Raw genomic sequence first — 20,145 nt, forward strand, 5'->3', positions numbered from 1 at the left:
CTCCCTGACGCTGAATTGCCAGTTTCTGCTAACACATCTAGAAGCCTCTAGTGATATCTGTTTAAAAATTCAGTGTTTTCACACCATCTTTCTTTCCTCAAGGTGTTCCTCTCATCCCTCCTGCACACCACACGCTGTGCCTCCAATCACACTAAATTTTTTAATATTTTGTCCCAATATTACACCCTTGTGTCCATTCTCCAGGCTTGGAGACAACTTCTACCAAAACCACAAAACCCTCGGGGTGAGCTGCAGTGTTTGCTAGCTTTTGCTTCCTTCATGCCTTTCCCTATAGAGGGCTGTTTCCTTCCTGTGGTTACTGCTTTGAAGTACAGTATGGCTTTATTGTCTTTCCTTCCAGGACAAACACGTATTTTACACAACATCTCCTGAAGGCTAACTGCCAGATTCAATGCTGCATACATAGGAGAGACAGGCAAGGCAGGGGTTGTTCTTGTCCCCACACCATTACACCCAATCAGGGAATGAAGCAAAGTAATCACAAAACAAAATCATCGTTACAGCAGCTCCTGGTGAGCAATGGCCGGAGAAATCCAGGAGGGTGGTGGAAAATGAAGGCGGGACCAAGAGAGAACTGTAAAGAAGGAGTTGAAGGATAGCCACTCCAGGCGGAAAAAAAATGTGAGCTGAGAACCCGATCTGACAGCTAAGTGGAAAGAAATCCAGAAGCATGTCTATAAAGAACTATCCCAAGTCCTGTGGGAAAGCCAGATTCAGCACAGCCTGCAGAGAGGCGATTTGACCTTAGAGAAACCCTGACTCAAGTTGAGTTAGTTGAACAGAGTGGCAGGGGCTCGTGGTTTATAACAATGGCTCCTAGGGTAATGGAGTGATTTGAATGAAATTGGCCCCCAGAGACTCACATATCTGCATGCATTGTCCCTAGCTGGTAACCTGTTTGGGAAAGATTAGGAGGTGTGGCCTTGTTGGAGGCAGTGTCACTGGGAGTGGGCTTGGAGGTTTCAAAAGTCCACACCAAACCCAGTCTCTCTCTCTCTCTCTCTCTCTCTCTCTCTCTCTCTCTCTCTCTCTCTCTCTCTCTCTCTCTCCATGTGTCTGCAGACTGAGATGTAGCTCTCAGCTACTTCCCCACCACCATGCCCATCATGTGTGCTGCTGTGCTCCCCACCATGATCATAACAGGCTAATCTGAAACTATAAGCAAGTCTCCAATTAAATGCTTTCTTTTATAAGACTTGCCTTGGTCATGGTGCCTCTTCACAGTAATAGAACAGTAACTAAGACAGGCAAAGAATGCCATTTTGTTTTACCCGCCGTGGCGCCAGACTATTTCAAGACAAGAGGTACATGGTTTAAGTCCAAGCTGTTAAAACATGTATAAACCATGACTTACTTTGACCGTCTGTGCCTCAAGGCTTCCCTGGCTACTTCATTCTGCTCTCCACTGGGGGGCTCCAGAGATTGACATATGCATATAACCCAGCTAGGCAAGTACCTGGGCTATAGCAGGCTGCCCTTTCCTCACAGAGATGTGTGCAGCAAACAGGCAAGAAGTATGAACGGTAGAGAATATGAACAGCTAAATAAAAAAGAGAATAAAATGCAATTATATTGTTGTAACAACTCTGATCCTGATAGACAGGATACAGTCTTAAATTATTTGTTATCTTTGAAACTTCCATACATGTATACAATGAAATATGATCATATCACTCTCCCCCACCCCACCCCCCCGGCACACCTCTTCCAAACTGATAGTCAACTAAGTCCAGTTAGTGCTGGTCATATGTGTAAGGGTGTTGGGCCATCTGCTGAGCACGAGAACCCTACCCTTCACACTCTCAAGAAGAACAGTTCTCCTTCCTGCAACTACCCTCATCCTCGGCATGGGCTGAGGCCTAGAGATCGGCTATCCCACTAATTCTGGTCTGGAGGCTGGTTTGGTGTTGCGTAGGCCTTGTGCAGGGAACCACAGTTGCTGTGAATTCATGAGTTCAATACCATGTCACGCACAGAAGAAAGCATTTCACAGCTCTCCTTCCCATCTTCCAGCTCTTCCAGTCTTTGTACTTTATCTTCCTTGATGATCCCCGAGTCTTGGCAGCATGGGGAGAACACTGAGATAGTCCATTTAGGACTTCCAGTCTCCCGTCCTCAGAAGCTTGGATAGTTATGCATTAGACATTGACTGCTATTTACTGCAAAACACAACACAACCCAACAAAACAAAAAATGCTTCTCTGACCAAGGCTGAGAGAAGTCCCAGCCTATTCGTATAAGCATGAATATTTGAAAGCAATTTCACAACATGACTACTGAGCAAAGTAACAATAGCAAGTTCTCCTACACCATGGACTTTTTTGACAAGGATTGCAGTAGCAGCTATGGAATTCCCTCTGTGGAGCAGACCTCAAATCCAATCAGAAAATCATTATCCTATAACACTTGCACCACTATTGCATGGCGGGGCAGGTGGATATTGCAGCATGTAGTCTTATAAGGGGTAAGATCACTGATGTCTTCCATTCCCAGCAACCTGCCTAGCATTTACCAGCATGATAAAAGCTAGCCAACAGGAAAGAAACTCTTGCCTGGCAGTTTGAGATTGATTTCTCTATGTCTTCGATGATAGGCTCTTACCAAGGAGCTAGGTGAATAACCAAGGGCAATAGCAGGAACCTGGGTTGTTTTGAGCAGTAACTTAGATGAAGGTATCCAGTGTCTTGCATTAACATTTTCATTTAATGACTCATGTGTCATGAACAATATACCTTTTAAAAAATAAAACTTCTTGTACGTCAAGCTTATAAGGGGCAGGTGTACTTGACTGGATTGTAGCTTTGTTTTAAGCAAAAGTGACTGATACTGTAGGGGGATGGCAGGGCTGAGAAGGATGGGGACAGCCTATTATTCCTTTAAAAACGGCGGCAGGGTGGGTGTGTGGACAAACACAGGATGGACGAGACGCAAAAGGAAGAGACGGGACACGAGGCTCCCACGTGGGTGCACTTTAATGGGGAGAGGGGAACACAAGAAGGGATGGGATGTGCAGACACACAAGGGTGGGGGGCAAGGGAGAGGCCAAGAGGGCGAAACCTCGTGGACCCTCGCTTTTAACGGGGGGCGCAAGGTTATCTGGGAGGAATGACCCTCACCTGGGCGCGGCCAGCGCGCACACAGGTGACGGTAATCCAGGAGAAGTCTGGGAGCTGTAGTTTCCAAGGAATAACACAGCCTACTAGCTTGTTAATTGAAACGGTAATATTTTACCATTTTTATTAGATGTTTAAATTTAAATTTAAATTCCCCTGCATGTATTTATGTGTATTCACGTGCATGCTTGGTATCCATGGAAGTAGTCAGAAGAGGGCATCAGATCCCCAGAGACTAGAGGAACAGATGGTTCCGAGCTACCATGTGGGTGCTGGGAATTAAATCTGGGTCATCTGCAAGAGACAGGAGTGCTCTCAACCACCGAGCAGCCCTGAGATGGAAAGTTTAGCAGCTGCTAATCTGAGTGTGTGCTCTGCTGGACAGGGTAGGTTTACTAATAGGCACTTCATTCAGTCCTCCCCTGATTAGAGATACTGAAACTGATACTGAAAAACTGAAGCTTGGGGGGTTTTAAGTGACACAGCCAGTAAGTACCACAGAGATGGCAGTCTGGGCATTTGGCTAGAAGGCTGCCTGATTCTACAGCTCTCCAAGTCAACCAGAGAGGTTCCTGGGGACTTTGATCTTGCCTCGGTCCACTTTCTTGCTGTATTAGTTTCTTGGATGATAAAACAGAACTCATTATGACTTGGGAGATTAGGGAGGCTAGGTAAATTTTTATTGCTTGTCCAATTTCTTGATAATCAAAAGTTTTGCTAACTAATAAAGGATATACAAAATAATATTGTTGACAGGTGCCTGCATTTTGCTTTAAAAATAAAATCTTTACCATGACAAATTTCCTAAATTTTTGCTTTTTTCTCTGATTGCTTTTTTTTTTGTTTTCCTGCACGAGCTATGTATGTCCAACTCCACGTTAAATATTTAATTTGTAGTGACCAATGCCTGTCCAAAAAGGTATTTCATAAGAGAGAAACACAAAGATGTAGAAACAAAAATAGCGGAGAATCAAGCTCTCCCCCCCCCTTGTGCACCCCAGTTTGGCTGCAAACTACTCCAAAGGCTTTAAGCGTTTTCCTTTTGGATACCCAAGGCAAAACGAACACGCGGGTAAGACAAAGGCGCCTCCAAGTTTTAAAAGACTCGAGAAGAACAATTCATGTTTACCTGAGTAAGGATAAGAAACTGGCTCAAGAGCCGCAAGTTTCCTCCGGAAACATTCCGTTCTGTACGTGGTGAGGCTTCAACAATTTCAGACACCACAGGCCACCCTGAGAAGTCCGGTGTGGTTGTGTTTCCACTCTCGTTAAAACTTGCAAATGTTTAGACATAGCGGAAGTTTTAATCCCAATGTTTTTTTTTTTTTTTTCAGTTTCTCTTTACGGATCTGACCATTCGACAGCATTCATCTGGTATTCCTATATGACAGGAATACATGAAGATAGCTAGAATTTGTAGCCACTCCCAAACTAGATCCCCCCACTGTCCATTTGTCCCTGCCCAGCACCTGTCCTGCTGTCACACCGGTCATTTTTTTTATTTGTTTGTTTTTGTTTTTGTTTTTCGAGACAAGGTTTCTCTGTGGTTTTGGAGCCTGTCCTGGAACTAGCTCTGTAGACCAGGCTGGTCTCGAACTCACAGAGATCCGCCTGCCTCTGCCTCCCAAGTGCTGGGATTAAAGGCGTGCGCCACCATCGCCCGGCCCACATCGGTCATTTCTGAAGCAGCTACTGTACCAGCAATAGTGTGACCCTGGTCGTGGAGGGAAATGGTAAGTTACTTCCACTGTGATTATGACTGCCAAGGGAAGTAGAAGGAACTGCCATGGAAGACTGCCCGATGGCTCTCTCTTGATCACCTACCTAGGGAACTTTTGCGAGTCCCCATTCTTACTTCCCCCGGCAGGTGAGTGTGAAGAGATGGAGGAAAAGTTGGGGGGCAGGAGAGTTTGCCCACGGACAGTTCTGCTACAGTGGACAATCATTCTCTGTCTTGTGACTTAATTACCGCAGCAATAAAATGGGGCAATTCATGGACAGTCCAAATCTAGTACTTGCCAGCCTCACACCCACCACCCCGTAGTGCTGCCCGGAGGAGGATGGGGAGACGGGAGTGCTGTCCACGGACCACGTTGGGGAGATTCCCTGCCCGGGTCTGAGAAGTAGCGGAGTGCTTAGCAGGCGGCAGCTACAGAGCCAGCAACCAGGACTCCAGCCACGCCCTCCTGCTTTCCAACTCTCCCTCCCGGGGCGCTTGTCCGGCCCCCCGCAGACGACGCACAGTCCCCAGGCGACTGGCGCTGGTCCAGGCGACTGGCAGTCCGCTCCAGGGGAGGGCGCCGTCTGTGGACGCCCCTGGCGGGCGGCTTGGCATTTTCCTCTTCTCCCGGGACCCGCCCCTTGCTGGGGAGCTCCGCGGCTGCGCTGGGTCCCCTTGGCAGCCGCAGGTGCCTGGAGCCCAGCACGCTGCCTTGCCTGGCTGCTCCCGCAGCCGCGTCCTGCTAGGCAGGTGTCTTCCGTCCCCACTGCTCTTGACCTGCGGAGTGTGGTCTGCCCCAGCTCCTCGAATGGAAGCATCATCCTGAGGTGAGTGGAAGGGCTGGAGGAAGGACGAGGAGTGGGTGAGTAGAGACTGCACGTACAGAATCGCCCTGAGTGTAGAAGGGCACTGGTGGGAAGCTGGGAAGTTCAAGGGGATAGGGAAGAGAAAGAACACAAAGGCAATCAGTTGGTCAGCGTGGTTGGCACAACCAGATGGAGGATAGCACCCACCCTAACTATTGCCCTCATCTGCTCCTCCAGCTTTGCACCACCTCTGCCCCCAAAGACTTCAAAAAATAGTCTCTAGGTTGAAATGAGTTTCAAAGAAAAGCTAGCATTGTTTTCCGTGCTCGTAGGTCCCTTGCCCCATCCAAAGCTGACGCAGAGTTTGAACATTTTCACAGAGAAAGTAAACTGTGCTGTATTCACGCTGTGGGTTGCTAGGCGGCACTTAAAAAGCGTAAGTCAGAGTTGTAAAGATGTATGTCCTCGTACTTAGATCTCAGAAATAGGATGGCTAATGAGCCCAGCAAGACTGCAAGGTGCGCCCCCTTTCCTGGTGAGGATCAGGGGGCTTCTCTGAAAAACACTTCTCCCTGTTAAAGGTGCAGAGGTGTGTGCAGACCACTAAGCTGCTTTGGGGAGGTGGAAAAGGCACTCTACTTACCTGCAACTTTCAATACCTAAAAATTATGAAATGAGGTTGAAAATGAAACAGTTATTAATAGAGAATATTGCTAACTTGAATGTTTCCCATCCCTGCTTCTTGTGTTTCTAAATATTTTCAATTTTTTTCAAATGCAAATAAAAATAATTATGACTGTGCACACATTGTGATAATGAAATCTACACGGTGCCTTCGGATGTTGCAACGTTCTTGCATCACACCTGGCGGTCTCCAGTTCTAAGAGTCTCTAGGGAGACAGAACTGCTCAGGAGAAGCCTCCCGACTCCTTTAGGTCTGCAAGCCGCACTTGAAAGGCTGGTATTGAACATGAGGCTACATTTAATAATGTGGTAATTATGGGCTCTCAGTAGAGTGTGAAGTCTCATCCATTCCTGCAAGACAAATCTGCCTTCTTGCCTGTCTGCTTAGGGTTCCCTTTCCTCACATGGCTGCTGCTCTCCAAGCTTAGCTGACTCTGGGGACTGAGAACAGGAGGTCAGGGAGGGCAGAGGTTTTTATGGGAAAGAGTCTTAACATTTCTCCTGTTCTCTATTCAACAGAGTGGAAACAATGAGTCACCATTTTCCTGCCAGAGAAAGACCTGTTTCTTTCTAGTCATGAGAGAAACTTACCTAATTTGGTTATCCGCTTGGGGGAGAAACAGTTAAAGACAATTTTCAGGCAGTTCTGTGTGGTAGCTACTATGGGGGAAGATGCTAGACCATCATTCATTGAGGACTGCTTAGCTGGCCCCTTCTAAGCATCCACGGCCATGCCTCCCTTCACATGGCCCTTTCTCCCAGTGAAACGGATGGCTGTGCAGTAGATTAAATTGCACCCCCGAGTGGAAGTCTGAGATGTGGGAAAACATGGTAATGTTTCCACCTCTGCCTCCCTCTGATTTGTCAAAGTGCAAGGTCAATGCTTGGTGCATCTTATGCAGCAGAGAGAAGGGCTACTTGAGAGAAACATAGGTGTGAAGAATACACGCATGGTAGGGCAGTTATGTGCCGTGAAAGCGTGCATTCAGACTTTTACCAGATACAAAATGAATGAAGTCCGACTCTGCAGGGTTAATAATCACTGTTCCTTAAAATGCATAGGATCCATTCTCTTTTTCTAATGTTGTTGGTAGTAGAGTCATTGCTATTCATCCCCCCCCCCCGAACTCGATGCAACATTAAAGGACAAAGGGTGCTCCATTCTGCGTCTTAACTTTCTATCAAATGCAATGGGCATCCTACTTTTTCTTCGTTCGCTGTTCTCATGTTTAAAAGCCTTGTTTCTGGACTTACACTGACAGCAGTTCTTTCTGTCTTCCTGGATCTCAATTATCCCACTGAGCCTGCTGCAGCCACCAGCCACATGCCCCAAGCCTCTCCCCAGTCCTAGCTCATGTAATTGGTCACTTCCTAATTGCTGACTCTTTCTTTGCTCTACAGTTAATGATTCTTTTTAAAGACCATAAGGCATTTTGCCAGCAGTTGGCATTTAGTTGGAAAAGGAGCAATTCCTTAATGGGTCTTCCTTCCAAATGAAGGCCTGACTTACATATTCCTAATGAGAAAATGAGTTTTTCTTATATACTTGGGGACTCCCCAAGTTCTCTTAAAAATAACTTATTCATAAACCAGTCTATCTTGGATACTCTCTCTAATTCTGCATCTAACCTGCAATTACTTCATGCGTAAAAAAATTCCAAGGGGAAAAAGTAACAAAACAAAACAAAACAAAAGGTCAACAAGTGTCAACACCTGAAATAAATGATAAATGCTAAGGAAATAATGTCCCTGTCAAAATAATAGAAACAGCCATTTCTTCTTTTTGTACTGTATGTGCCAGGTACTTTGTTAATTACTGCACTTCTATTGCTTTTCTATCTGTATCTATAAATCATATTTGTCCCAAGCATGATTTTTTTTGAGCTGTAGAGCTGAGCTGAATCTTAAAACCTTCTTTTATAAATTCTGGCACTTCACCCTGTTTCAGAAGTTCTAAAGGTCCCTGGCTAGTATTTCCATACACAAAAATGTCTTCATCTGACCTCAAGTACATTTTTAAGATTAAGCCAGTACCGCCATTGTCCTCATAATGCCTGAATGTCCTGTACCTGGTCCGGTTTGGTCTTTTGTGTGAGCTTCCTGGCACTTAAAGGCTCTTGAGCTTGTGACTCCTGGAGGAGGCACTGTTATGTCCCCATTTTTGTGGCCAGAGGCTAAGTAACTGTTTCAAGGCCATGATCATGCAATTCTTAGAACTGGAACCCAGACAATGCCTCTGTTTAATAGGTTCCAGGATAGCAAGAGTTTTTACATTTGTATTTTTAAAGGAATCAATGTACAGTTTAAAGGAACTTTTATCTCAGCTATATAATTTAATCTGGGCTTTAGAATGATCAGCAAGTGCTGAATATGTTGTTATAAAAGTTCTTTGTTTACTGTGTTAAATATGTATCTCCATTTTTGTACTCAGTACATAAAAATATATAGAAGATCCAGGGCTAGTGGTGAACACCTGTACTCTCTTTAACTATTGAGGGCTGAGGTAGGTAATGGAAGCTGAAGGCCAGCCTAAGCTATATAAGAGAATATGCCCCAAGCAATTAAATTGATAAATGTCACGTGTGTATTCATATGATACAGTATAGGAGTCATATAATATGAATACACAATGTGTACATATACATGCCATATATTTATAAGGAGTTAAAGGTATGTGGATCACATATAACTCTCCTTTTGGGTAAAGACCATTATCATCTCCAAGTTCAGAAGGAAAAATGTTTGGAGGACACCATCTACTAGCTAGTAACATCCAATCCATTGTGGTGCCTTCCAGGGCAAGGGGAAACATAAGACAACTTCATGTTTAAGGTGAAGATTTTAGGGTTGTTCTTGGTCACACAGCAAAACTGAAAATGTAAAGTTAGCCTATTTTCTTTAAAATACAGAGGTCACTAAGATTATTTTTATTCTATAGTCACTTAACTGGCCTTACTTTGATTTTTTTAATATCTGGGAATGTCTTTTTCTTTTCCCCTGTGTTGTAAGCCCAGATTGACTTTTGATGGCACTGTGCAGCATGGCTTCTCCTGTTGTCCCCTGCATTATCATTTCTATTGTAATTTTTAAGGACAAAAAGTTTCTGCTACAGTAATACAAGTTAATGTTTTTGTTACAATATATCACAAACTATAGTATAAAGGATACTATTTCCTCTTTTTCCCTTCCTTCCTTCCTTCCTTCCTTCCTTCCTTCCTTCCTTCCTTCCTTCCTTTCTTTCTTTCTTCCTTCCTTTCTTTCTTTCTGTAGATACGAGCTGACTTTCCAGGACCTGCACTGCACAACGATGAGTATTTCTTCCAGCCTACTATAACTAGAGTGTCCAGGCCAGTGCAGACTTGATCATGGGAGCCAACACTTCAAGCAAAGCACCAGTGTTTGATGAAAATGAAGATGGTAAGAAGTATGTCATACTGGCATGTAGAAATGGAAATTTGTGAAATTCAAATATAAGCGTATAGTTTCACAATTAAGTATAAGCAGGGTATCTAAGGACAGAGGGAGAGTGGATAAAAGACTGATGCTCAAGGACCTTTCTAATATCTAGAATACATTGTTTACTTTCTATGATGCCTTTGGCAACTGCCTTAGTCACTGCTATATAGTGTCTTCCCTGCTCCAAAGAGAGCTGTGACCCATGGTAGATATTTAGATGATTTGCAGTTTCCTTTACTGTTTCTTTGACAGTTGAACTTTCTCCCTATTGCAAGTTTGTTGTGGAATATTGGTTGAAGATGTGTTACATTTTCTTATGCTGTGGAAAATTTGTTTGATGGTGCAAAGATGTGTTGCATTCTTTTATGTTACATTTGTTTAACTCTGTGAAGCTGTGCTCTTTTGCCTGCCTAAAATACCAGATTGGTCTAATAAAGATCTGAACAGCCAATAGCTAGGCAGGAGAGGGATTTGTGGAGTTGCCCGGCAAAGAGAATAGATAGAAGGAGAAAGAAAGAAAAAGGGAGAATGAGAAAAGGAGAAGAGGATACCAGGGGCTACCACCTAGCCAAACAGTCAGAAATGGAATAAGAAGGAAAGAAAAGATAGAAATAGAAAAGAGTAAAACCCTAGAGGAAGAAGGTAGATGAGATAATTTAAATTAAGAAAATCTGGCTAGAAATAAAACAAGCTAAGCCTGGGCATTTATAAGAAAGAATAGGTCTGCATGTATTTATTTGGGAGTGGGATGGTGGTTCCCCAAAGAGCAAAGATAAAAATAAGAACCAGCTGAACTAGTTTTTATAGAAAATTTCATGTGCATGATGATTGTTCCCCATAACATTATAGAACCAAGTTTGAAAATGTAAATCCCTTTTGACTTTCTGACTTCACGCTTCTGTTTCCAGACATTCTGTGGTGAGTTTTCACAGTGAGAACAACCAGTTTCATTGAAGAAGAGGGGAACTTTAAAGGAATGGGTTAACTAGTCAAGAAGTACAAGCGTCAGTCCTTCTCCATCAGTTCCCAGCAGCAGACACTGAGATGGGGCCTGGGTCTTGCTGTGTCTTATTTCCTTCCCATGACGTTGTTTTTTTTAGACAAAGGAGGTGTTTGGTCCCAAGTAATAAGTTGTTCAGGCTTCCAAGAGGGAGAGTCTAGAATCACTTCTATGGAATTTTGCTAATTGCACCAGAAAGGGTAAGAGTGAACTAGAATTCAGGATGCCTGCAGCCTGGTCTACTATCAGCTAGCTGTGGCGATCAAGAGATGTGTTTACTCTTCCTGCTCCAGCCTTCACTTCAGTAGAGTGAAGGGGTGGAACAGAACCTCAAAGGTCCTTTCCAGCTCGGAACCCATCACTTTGCTGGATCACACTGCTACCTATCATCCAGGGAGTTCATTGGGTTTGCATGTGAGTTTGATCTTTAAAACAGAAGGTAGCAGTGGGCCATGTACAATGGACATGCATTTCCTTCTTTAGCTGTCTTCGAAGTACAAGGCTAGAGCACTGGTTCCAACTGCCTGGCTTTTCCAGTCTTCCCCATCACAAGAATAGTACCCATCCCCTCATGCCTCTTGACAGTCCATCTATATCCAATCTCCAGCTGTTGAGAAAGAGAACAATTGAAGATGTATTCATTCCTTTATGCATTTGATATGGTCTATTGCTTTGATTCACAGGTGCAATGTTACTTCTAGATAACTGCAAAATGCAGTTTATTGTTTTGGGTAGCCACGAACATAAGTTCTTGCTCCAAAATGTTTACTATGGCTGATGGACATGTTCTAGTATTGAATTGTTGGATGCAAACACTTAAATACAGAATATTCGACGAGTCTAACATACCTTGTTTCAAATATCAAGGTCTTCACTATCAACATAGGAATAGCATCACTACTGTCTCTAGAAAACATTCTTCAGGGACAAAAAGAATTGCATAACTGTAAAGATCTTAAGCTCTTCATTGCTATTTTTGGCATCTTCCTTTGTTTCATCAAGTAGTTTAAGGAAGGTTCCAGAGATGAGCAATGTCACGTGACTTTCCCATCTCTGAAGTGGAAAGACAGGCAGACTTGCTTTTTATGCGGTTCACTATGCTTCCTGTGGACTGAGACTGATGTTTGCATGAGAAAGGTCTTCATGGTAAGCAAAGCGAGTAAATGGGCATCAGCTTCATACTTAGGTTGTTGAGGCTGGTACATCATCTGAAGGTAGGGTATTGTGATGCTGCAAAAGCACCGTCCTTCTTTCTCATTGGGTGCCAGAGACAGCTATATATCTAATGGTTTGGAACACGTTATAACTCTTTAAAGTATTCTTAAACCAAAGCAACAAAGTTAGAGAGAGTTACTCTTAAAAACCAGGTAGGTCTTGACATCCCCTAGTTTGCTCCCTTTTTGCTATCTTGTTCAGAACCCAATGGGAGAACCTACAACAACTTCCTTAAGGGGAAAATCTGAAATAAACAGAGCATTCGCCTATGTTTCCCAGAGGGGTTAGGCTTCCAGTTCGTTTATGTAAGCTGCTACCAGTAAAAGGCAAGGTCATTTATTTCAGTCATTCTCAACTTGTGGGTCGCAACTCCTTTGGAGTGGAACAGCTCTTTTACAGGGGTTACCCTAAGACCATCCTGCATATCAGCTATTTACAATACGATTCATAACAGTAGCAAAATTACAGTTATGAAATAGCAATGAAAATAATTTTATGGCTGGCGATCACCACAACATGAAGAACTGTATTAAAGGGTTGCAGCAATAGGAAGGTTGGGAACCACGGCTCTACTGTGAGCTTGTCACATTGTTAGATGCAGAGACCTGAGAAGGAAAGGAGCGGGGCCTTTGTTCTTTCTCTTGAAGCCTGTAATATGAAGACAGAAGGCAAACATTTATCAAGGACACAAACCTGAAAAGTTCTGAAAGGAAAAAACACCCTCTGAGTGATCTTGGGAAAAGAATGACAGTGGTAGCTGATGCTAGAAGCAGCTAGGTAGACAAAGGCCCCAGAAAAATAGTTCAGGCACAGGAAAAAGCAACTCCAAAGCTTAAATAACAGCAATGTTGGGAACGCACACTTACCTGCTGTAGTGATATTTCATTTATATGTTAATAAATAAAGCTTGCCTGAAGATCAGAGAGTAAAACAGTCCTACTGGTCCATCTTACAGACCAGGCAGTGATAACACAGAATTTTAGTCCCAGTAGCCACAATAGTTTGCCTTTGATCCCAATGATGCACATAATTCATCCCAGAACTAGAGAGGAATATAATACAGGAGGAGACAGCTCACAGACACAGTCTCATTCTGAAATTCCTGGAGGCAGGATCACCATTTTAGATTGAAGAAGAGGTAAGAGCCAGTGGCTGACTGTTTTGCTTTTCTGACCTTCAGGTTAATCCCAACATCTGTCTTTTTGGCTTTTATTATTCATGCCACATCTGCATCGTAACAGTCTTTACTGTATATGAGTTTGTCCAAGAGATCTCACTTGTTTTCCGTATCAATTTATCTCTTGATGTGATAGTTTAAATGTAATTGCCCCCATAAGCTCATAGAGAGTGGTACTGTTAAGAGGTGTGGCCTTCTTGGAGGACGTGTCACTGTGGAGGTGGGCTTTGAGGTATATATGCTAAAGCCACACCCAGTAAGACAGACCACTTCCTGTTGCCTGTGCAAGGTGCAGAACTCTCAGCTTCCTTTCCAGGACCATGTCTGCCCGCACATTGCTAAGTTTCACCATGATGATGATGGGCTAGACTGAACCTCTGAACTGTAAGACACCCCCGTTAAATATTTTCCTTGATAAGAGATGCCGTGGTCATGGTGTCTCTTCACAGCAGTGGGAGACTATGGGAGACTAAGACACTTTATAAGAACATTAATTGTGAGGAAGAAAGGTGTGACATTGTGATGAAGTTACTTTGTATGTGTGTGATATTCACACGTGTGCAGGTATTCATGTGTGGAGGGCAAAAGTTGGCACAGGGTGAGTGTCTCAATCTCATCTCTACTTTATATATTTGAGACAGGATCTCTTGCTGAACTTGAAGCTTCTCCTAGCCTGACCAGCCAGCAAGCCTGCATTTTCCCGTCCCCCAAACCCATTCCAGGATTATAGCCTTGTTTGACTTTTACTTGGTCCTGGGGATCTGAACTTCAGCGTTTAACTTTTGTATCAAGCATTTTACCCACTGAGCTACCTCTGTGGTTTCTTTCTGTTTTTTAACTCAATAGCTCCGATGAGGTTCATATGGTCCTATGTGCAGTTGTGGACTGAGCACAAACTAAAGTTGCATTGGATTGCTGTCAATCTTCTGTACTTCTGGAAAGTAGCAACAATTTCCAATCAAAGAACATTAATATCTATGTCATTCCTATATCTGTATTTTTGTATAGATAATCAAAGCGGATCAGAATTTAGAGCACTAAAATGAGCCAATTTAATTACTTTAAAAAATACTGCAGAGAAGAATTCTTTAATGTGATGAAAAAAGTATTTAATATTCCCTTTAAGTGATTTCATAGTCCCAGCATATAGAGTTGAGAAGAACATTTTAATCATTTCTCAGACAATGTTTTAAGGGTTATTTATCATAGAAAATGGTTTTGTTCCCTTTGAAGATAATTAAATAAGATGGACGGTTATTAGAAGTCCCTTGAGGTGAGCTCTCCTGGTGGCTCACCTGATGTCTAGTCCTGAAGGTGTCATTCTGCTCTTTACTCACGTTGACCTTTGATGAAGGAGGTGAGAGGTTTGCTAGTGAAAATAATGATCCAAAGCTGATCTTAAATGCTTGATATACATCCTTGGGTAACTGTGCAGATTTAGTAAAATAATGCAAGCAAAACAGTAAGATGTTCTGCATAAACTAACCACCCAATTAACGATAATTATTAGTAGTATTCACTAGAGCCAGAGTTTCTTAGCGTGAGTTCTTAGAAGTGCTTCAGCTTCTTGAAACAAATAGATTAAATGTGACTCAGCAGATGCAACAGTCAATATGGCCTACTGGTGACAGTATTAATTGAACTGGGTTGACAGAATACAGGATTTTATAGATTCTGTGCAGCTCTAAATAAGACAAGTTACTGGAGGCACAAAATTATGATCTCTCATTTGGCTTGTTTTTTATCTTCCTGAGATGGTATTTTCATTTTCCTTTCCTTTTTTTTAAACCAAAGTGACTATTAAAGTAACTTTATTTGATCAGCAGACAAGTTTCCCCTACACCTCGTGACTATATACATATGCTGAGAAAAAAATTATTAATACAGAAAAATATGGTATTTACAATGAAAATTAATGCAAATGATCTTTCTTTTTATGTTCATTTTGCTGTTTTTAAATCTACCTTCATTCTTCTGAGTGCAGGGCTTTAGTTTGGTTTTCTTGGTTGTGGTGGAATTGTTTTTTTTTTTTTTTCAATCAGTATTTAAAGTTGTATATGATTCAACAAGAGGGGAGTGTCTTGCCATGGTCATGGGGAGTGATGTGTCCCCAGCATACACAGAGAACACAGAGGTGAAAAGTTGCTTTAGTTAAGCCAAGAGACTTAGCTGCCTTCTGCAGCTAAGCTAAGAAAATTGGCCTTAGGTTAAAAAGTTTCTCCAAAGAGCTCATCAGTGGCCCGAGTTTGCAGAGAGAGCTCAATTATTGCATTCTTCTTTGCCCTTGGTGAAACCCAATGTTCTTTCATTTGGCAACCCTCGTCTCCTAGGATATGTGGCCCTTTCCCGTTTCTAACATCTTCTGCAGTGACAGGGGCAATGGGGGTTCTTCAAAATGTTGGGCCAAGAGAACTGGCCACAGATTTGCAATCCAAAAGAAATGGGAGGGTTACTGAACAGATTCCAGCTAGGAAGGACTTGAGAAAGAGCTGGTATTTAAACACCCAAGGACTGCATGTTTTTCTTCAAGACAGCAGCAGGTCAACGGATTCCTGATTTTCTCCGACAGACTGGAGTAGAGCAAAATTACTCATGCTACACTTTTTGCTTTAGATTGGCATGACCAGAAGAGTGAAAGGAAATCCCCACCCCTGAGCATTGGCTTATTTAAATACATAGGTCTAAGATTCATTCAGTCAATTGCTTTGTCATAAATACCTCAGGTCCAACTGCTTGTGAAAGCGTGTTTCATTTGGAAGTGCTTTATTTCTCCACAAGAAAAAGGTGTTGGGATATTAAAGGGGCAACAAACTAGAAAGCCAGGAAAACAGACCTCCAGGTTTGAGCTAGCGCTCCATGGAGTATGGCAGACAATCAGTTAGAAAGACATTCAAGAGAATTTATTCCTGTTCGGGAAGGTTGCACCTTGTCTATATCGATCTACAATCTTACTAGTATGAAAAAGGTTCAGAAATGACTTACAATATTAAAATCTCAGTCTTCTTGACATTTTTGATATATTTCAAAATTGAATCATTACTTTTATGTAAACTTTTAAATATTCTGTTGTCCAAAATATTTGTGGGTTACAGTTTAGGAAACAGATGCGTGGGTGTCTTGAAAACATCCTTTCTTGCCATTTCCCTTTCTGGCTGAATAGGAGCAGGTTTTATGTGAAATATTCCTAATACAATTTGTAGAAGCATAATAGGATTTTTATATTACATATGAAGAGTGATTATTATTTCCCAAATTCTCTTCGTAAGTTCTTTATTGCAGTGTGATTCATGTTTATTGAGGTTAATGAGGAAAACACAGGATAGCTTAGTTTAATTCTAGGATGTTGGATGTATCTGTTTGAAGTAACAGCTGGATTTATTTAATTCTAATGTGCTTTTTTATGGCTATATTATTATCAAAAATATTTTATGAACAAATGGAAGTGAAGTAGCTGCTGCTGATAGCCCTTTTGATCCTATTCCAAACTAGATTTTTTAGAAAAATACTCTCATCTTATAACTTTAATTAAAGATTTAGGACAAAAGCCTTTGCTCCAGAAATTCCAAAATATTATCCCCAGACATGGTCCTAAGATATTAACCAAAGAGATGATTGCCTATGCAAACTAGAGAGAGATGCAACCACGTGAGTCAAGAAAAGGAACATATAACAGGATCCAGTGACTCCAAGTTTGTCTTTGGAGTCCTGATATAAGCTCTAGATGTAAGAAGGTAAAGGACTGGGTTGAGGGTACTGGAGGTATGTATAATTTAATAGTGTTGGTTAATAAGCCTGCTTGATCATGAGAAGGGTGGTCAGAGAAGTTGCTAAATGTATTACTACTTGAGAGGAGCAGTCTGGTCCCCATGAAGTGATTAATGTAGCACAATTAATAAAAACCCAGAGAGAGATATTAGAGTTCAACTTGAAGGTCAGAAAAGCAAAACAGTCAAGAAAACAGACTCTACCTCAGTCCGAAATGGTGATCCTGTCTCCAGGAATCTCAGAAGGAGGCTGTGTCTGAGAGTTGTCTTTTCCCGTTTTATATTCCTCTCTAGGGCTGGGGTTAAAGGTGTGTACCATTGGGATTGAAGGTATGCACTGCCTGGTTTCTATAGAAAACTAGTGTAGCTACTGGGGTTAAAGGTGTGTGTTACCACCGCCTGGTCTGTAAGGCTGACCAGTGGGGCTGTTTTACCCTCTGATCTTCAGGCAAGATTTATTTATTAAAATACAAATGAAATGTCAGTACAGCATCTGCTCCAGGTTGCAACCTGTCCATCATAGTTACTTCCTCTGTCTTGTCAGGCTTACCATTGCTTGAGGGTGCATTCAGTCCCCAGTTATAATGCTGTTTATCAATCATTTATCAATATTTGGTAGCAATTTCACAATATGACTACTGAGCAAAATAACAATAGCAAGTTCTAGCCTAGGGCTTAGGATCTTCCACACCACGGACTTTTGACAAGGATTGCAGTACCAGGCACGGAATCCCCTCCCGTGGAGCAGAACTCAAATCCATATGTGGTTTCTGGAATCAACAACAAACCAGAGAAAGGCAGGGTGTGGTTGTTAGGCTTACTGACCAGTTCCCTCCATCAGAGCTCTGTTGGTGAGAACACAACCTATAAGCCTGCGCCTGTATGTAGATGGTGTTCATGAGAACGCCTGTGAAGGCCTTCCTGAAAAGCCAAGTCTTGCTGTTTGGCTTGCACATGTACTGTTAACTTTGGATTATGTAGTGATTTCACTACACAGCCATCTGTGGGAGTTACATGTGGAAACATAAGCATTCAGAAGCTATGATGAAATACTGTACTTATGAGCAGTGATAGTGAATATAACATAGATAGCACATAAAGACTGGAAAACCTGGGATTATGGATTTGGAATTTAACTGCTCCACTCAGACTTTCTTTTTCCTTTTCAACCTCTTTTTGTCTCCTCCTTGGAGGCCTATGTACAGTAAACTAAATAAAATTAAACTCATTTCATATTTGAAGAGCCCTTATCTTTGTGTTTTTAGATTCGTTTGTGAAACTAACTTATTACAAGTGTTGGAAAAGTTTCTTGTAATGACCAAATGGTAAATGTTTTAGGCTTTGTAGGCAACACGGACAGCCTCAGTCACATCCAGTCAACTTGTCATTGATAGGTAGTAGGCAAATATAGCTCCATGCCAGTACAGTTTTACAGACTGTAGAATTTGAATTTCCAAATATTTTCAGTTTTTATCAGATAATGTTCTTTTACTTTTCCAGTCAATTTAGATGCAAAAATGATTGTTCATGAATGCATGATAATAGATGATGGGCTAAATTTTGTCCAATAACTTGCAGATATTTGGTATACATCCTGGGGACCTTTCTGCTATCAACAACTAAATCCTCGGGATTTAAGAGATGGGGCAAAGCAGCCAGAATTTGTTCTTTCATGATAATTAGTTAGCCTTTACTAACGCTCATATACTTCACCCCTGAGAACTAGTGTATTACTTTGAACAATAATCTAGTGTTTGGAAAGATAATATGTGCAAATTGGGAAGATGATTAGATAGAGGGATAGATGGATGGATGGATAGATAGATAGATAGATAGATAGATAGATAGATAGATAGATAGATAGATAGATAGATAGATGATACACACAAACACACACACAGAGTTTGGTAACTCTACTCTCTGGATTCAAGTAAATAATCACAACCTGTCTTGCATTTGAAACATGACTAAGGCAGAATTTGCTTCCCAGCAGTGATATGGATTCAACTGAATATCATCCATCAGTGGAGATATTAATCTTTCATTTTGCTTCACTGACCTACTTTGTGGTTTCCTCCAGAGTGTCAACATACTTCTTCTGATTTCCAAATAAATTTATGAATTTGGGCCTGGGCAGCAGGACGTGAAAAAGTGTCCTTTGCTTTGTCTTGGCACCAGCGATTGGTCACAGCAAATCCCGGACTTCCTGGGGCCCTGTGTCTCATAAAGGAAGTGCTGACAACACACAGAGTGGCCATGGTTTCCCCCGGAGGCCGCTTCTCTGGAGAAATTCCACCATGTTTTTAAAGGTCTTGCCAGACTCTTACTGCTTTAACCATTTGTTGCCACTTTAGTCTGTGATGGTGCTGGATTGATGGTGATGTACTAAAGTCACTTTTCACTAGTGGATGAAAGGAATAGACTTGGGAGCCTCCCTTTTCCCAAAACCAGTATCAAGCTGTCAGAGAGCCATGGTTCCCAGACACTTCCATGGATGAATGCCAAACTGATTAGACTTTTGTTTGTCTGTGATAAAATGAGGAAATTAGGATACGGTAATACATTCCTCACCAAGCTAAATTGTTGTTTGATGTTTTACTCTTTTGGCTTTTTGATGGGCCCATCATCCAGCTCTCAAATAAATCATACACAGACTGATGTTTTACTCTTTTGGCTTTTTGATGGGCCCATCATCCAGCTCTCAAATAAATCATACACAGACGCTTATATTCTTAGTTATGAATGCCCAGCCTTAGCTTGGCTTGTTTTTTTGCCAGCTTTTCTTAATTTAAATTATCCCAACTACCTTTTGCCTCTGGGCTTTTTCCTTCTCTTCCTTCTTTATGTCTTACTTTCACTCTTACTCTGTGGCTGGTTGGGTGGCATTCTCTTCTTCTTGTTCTTTTGCTCCTTCCTTTTTCTTGTTTCTTCCTTTGTTTATACTTTCTGCCTGCCAGCCCCGCCTATCCTTGCTCCTGCCTCACTATTGGCCATTCAGCTCTTTATTAGGACCATCAGATGTTTTAGACAGGCAAAGTAACACAGCTTCACAGAGTTAAACAAATGCAACATAAACAACAGTAACACACCTTAAAAGAATATTCCCCAACACTAAACCTATTAGAATTTTAACTCTGTTAAGGTCTGTGTTGTTGTGTTTGTATTTGAAGATCGTGAAAATTGAAATTA

The 20,145-nt window shown here is 42.0% G+C and overlaps 1 protein-coding gene across 1 annotated transcript in view; it reads left to right on the forward strand.

Moving 5' to 3' along the window:
* Positions 1-5,516: 5,516 nt before the first annotated feature.
* Stk32a (serine/threonine kinase 32A) overlaps positions 5,517-20,145 on the forward strand; it is a 114,178-nt gene continuing 99,549 nt past the window's right edge. The window contains exons 1-2 of the mRNA XM_050163476.1: positions 5,517-5,681; positions 9,615-9,761. Of these exons, the coding sequence (XP_050019433.1) occupies positions 9,710-9,761 (52 nt within the window). The 5' untranslated portion in view covers positions 5,517-5,681; positions 9,615-9,709. The remainder of the gene's footprint in view (positions 5,682-9,614; positions 9,762-20,145) is intronic.

Source organism: Alexandromys fortis, unplaced genomic scaffold (assembly GCF_014885135.2).
Source record: "Alexandromys fortis isolate MF-2015 unplaced genomic scaffold, M_Fortis_MF-2015_v1.1 scaffold_17, whole genome shotgun sequence".
Classification (NCBI taxonomy): Eukaryota; Metazoa; Chordata; class Mammalia; order Rodentia; family Cricetidae; genus Alexandromys; species Alexandromys fortis.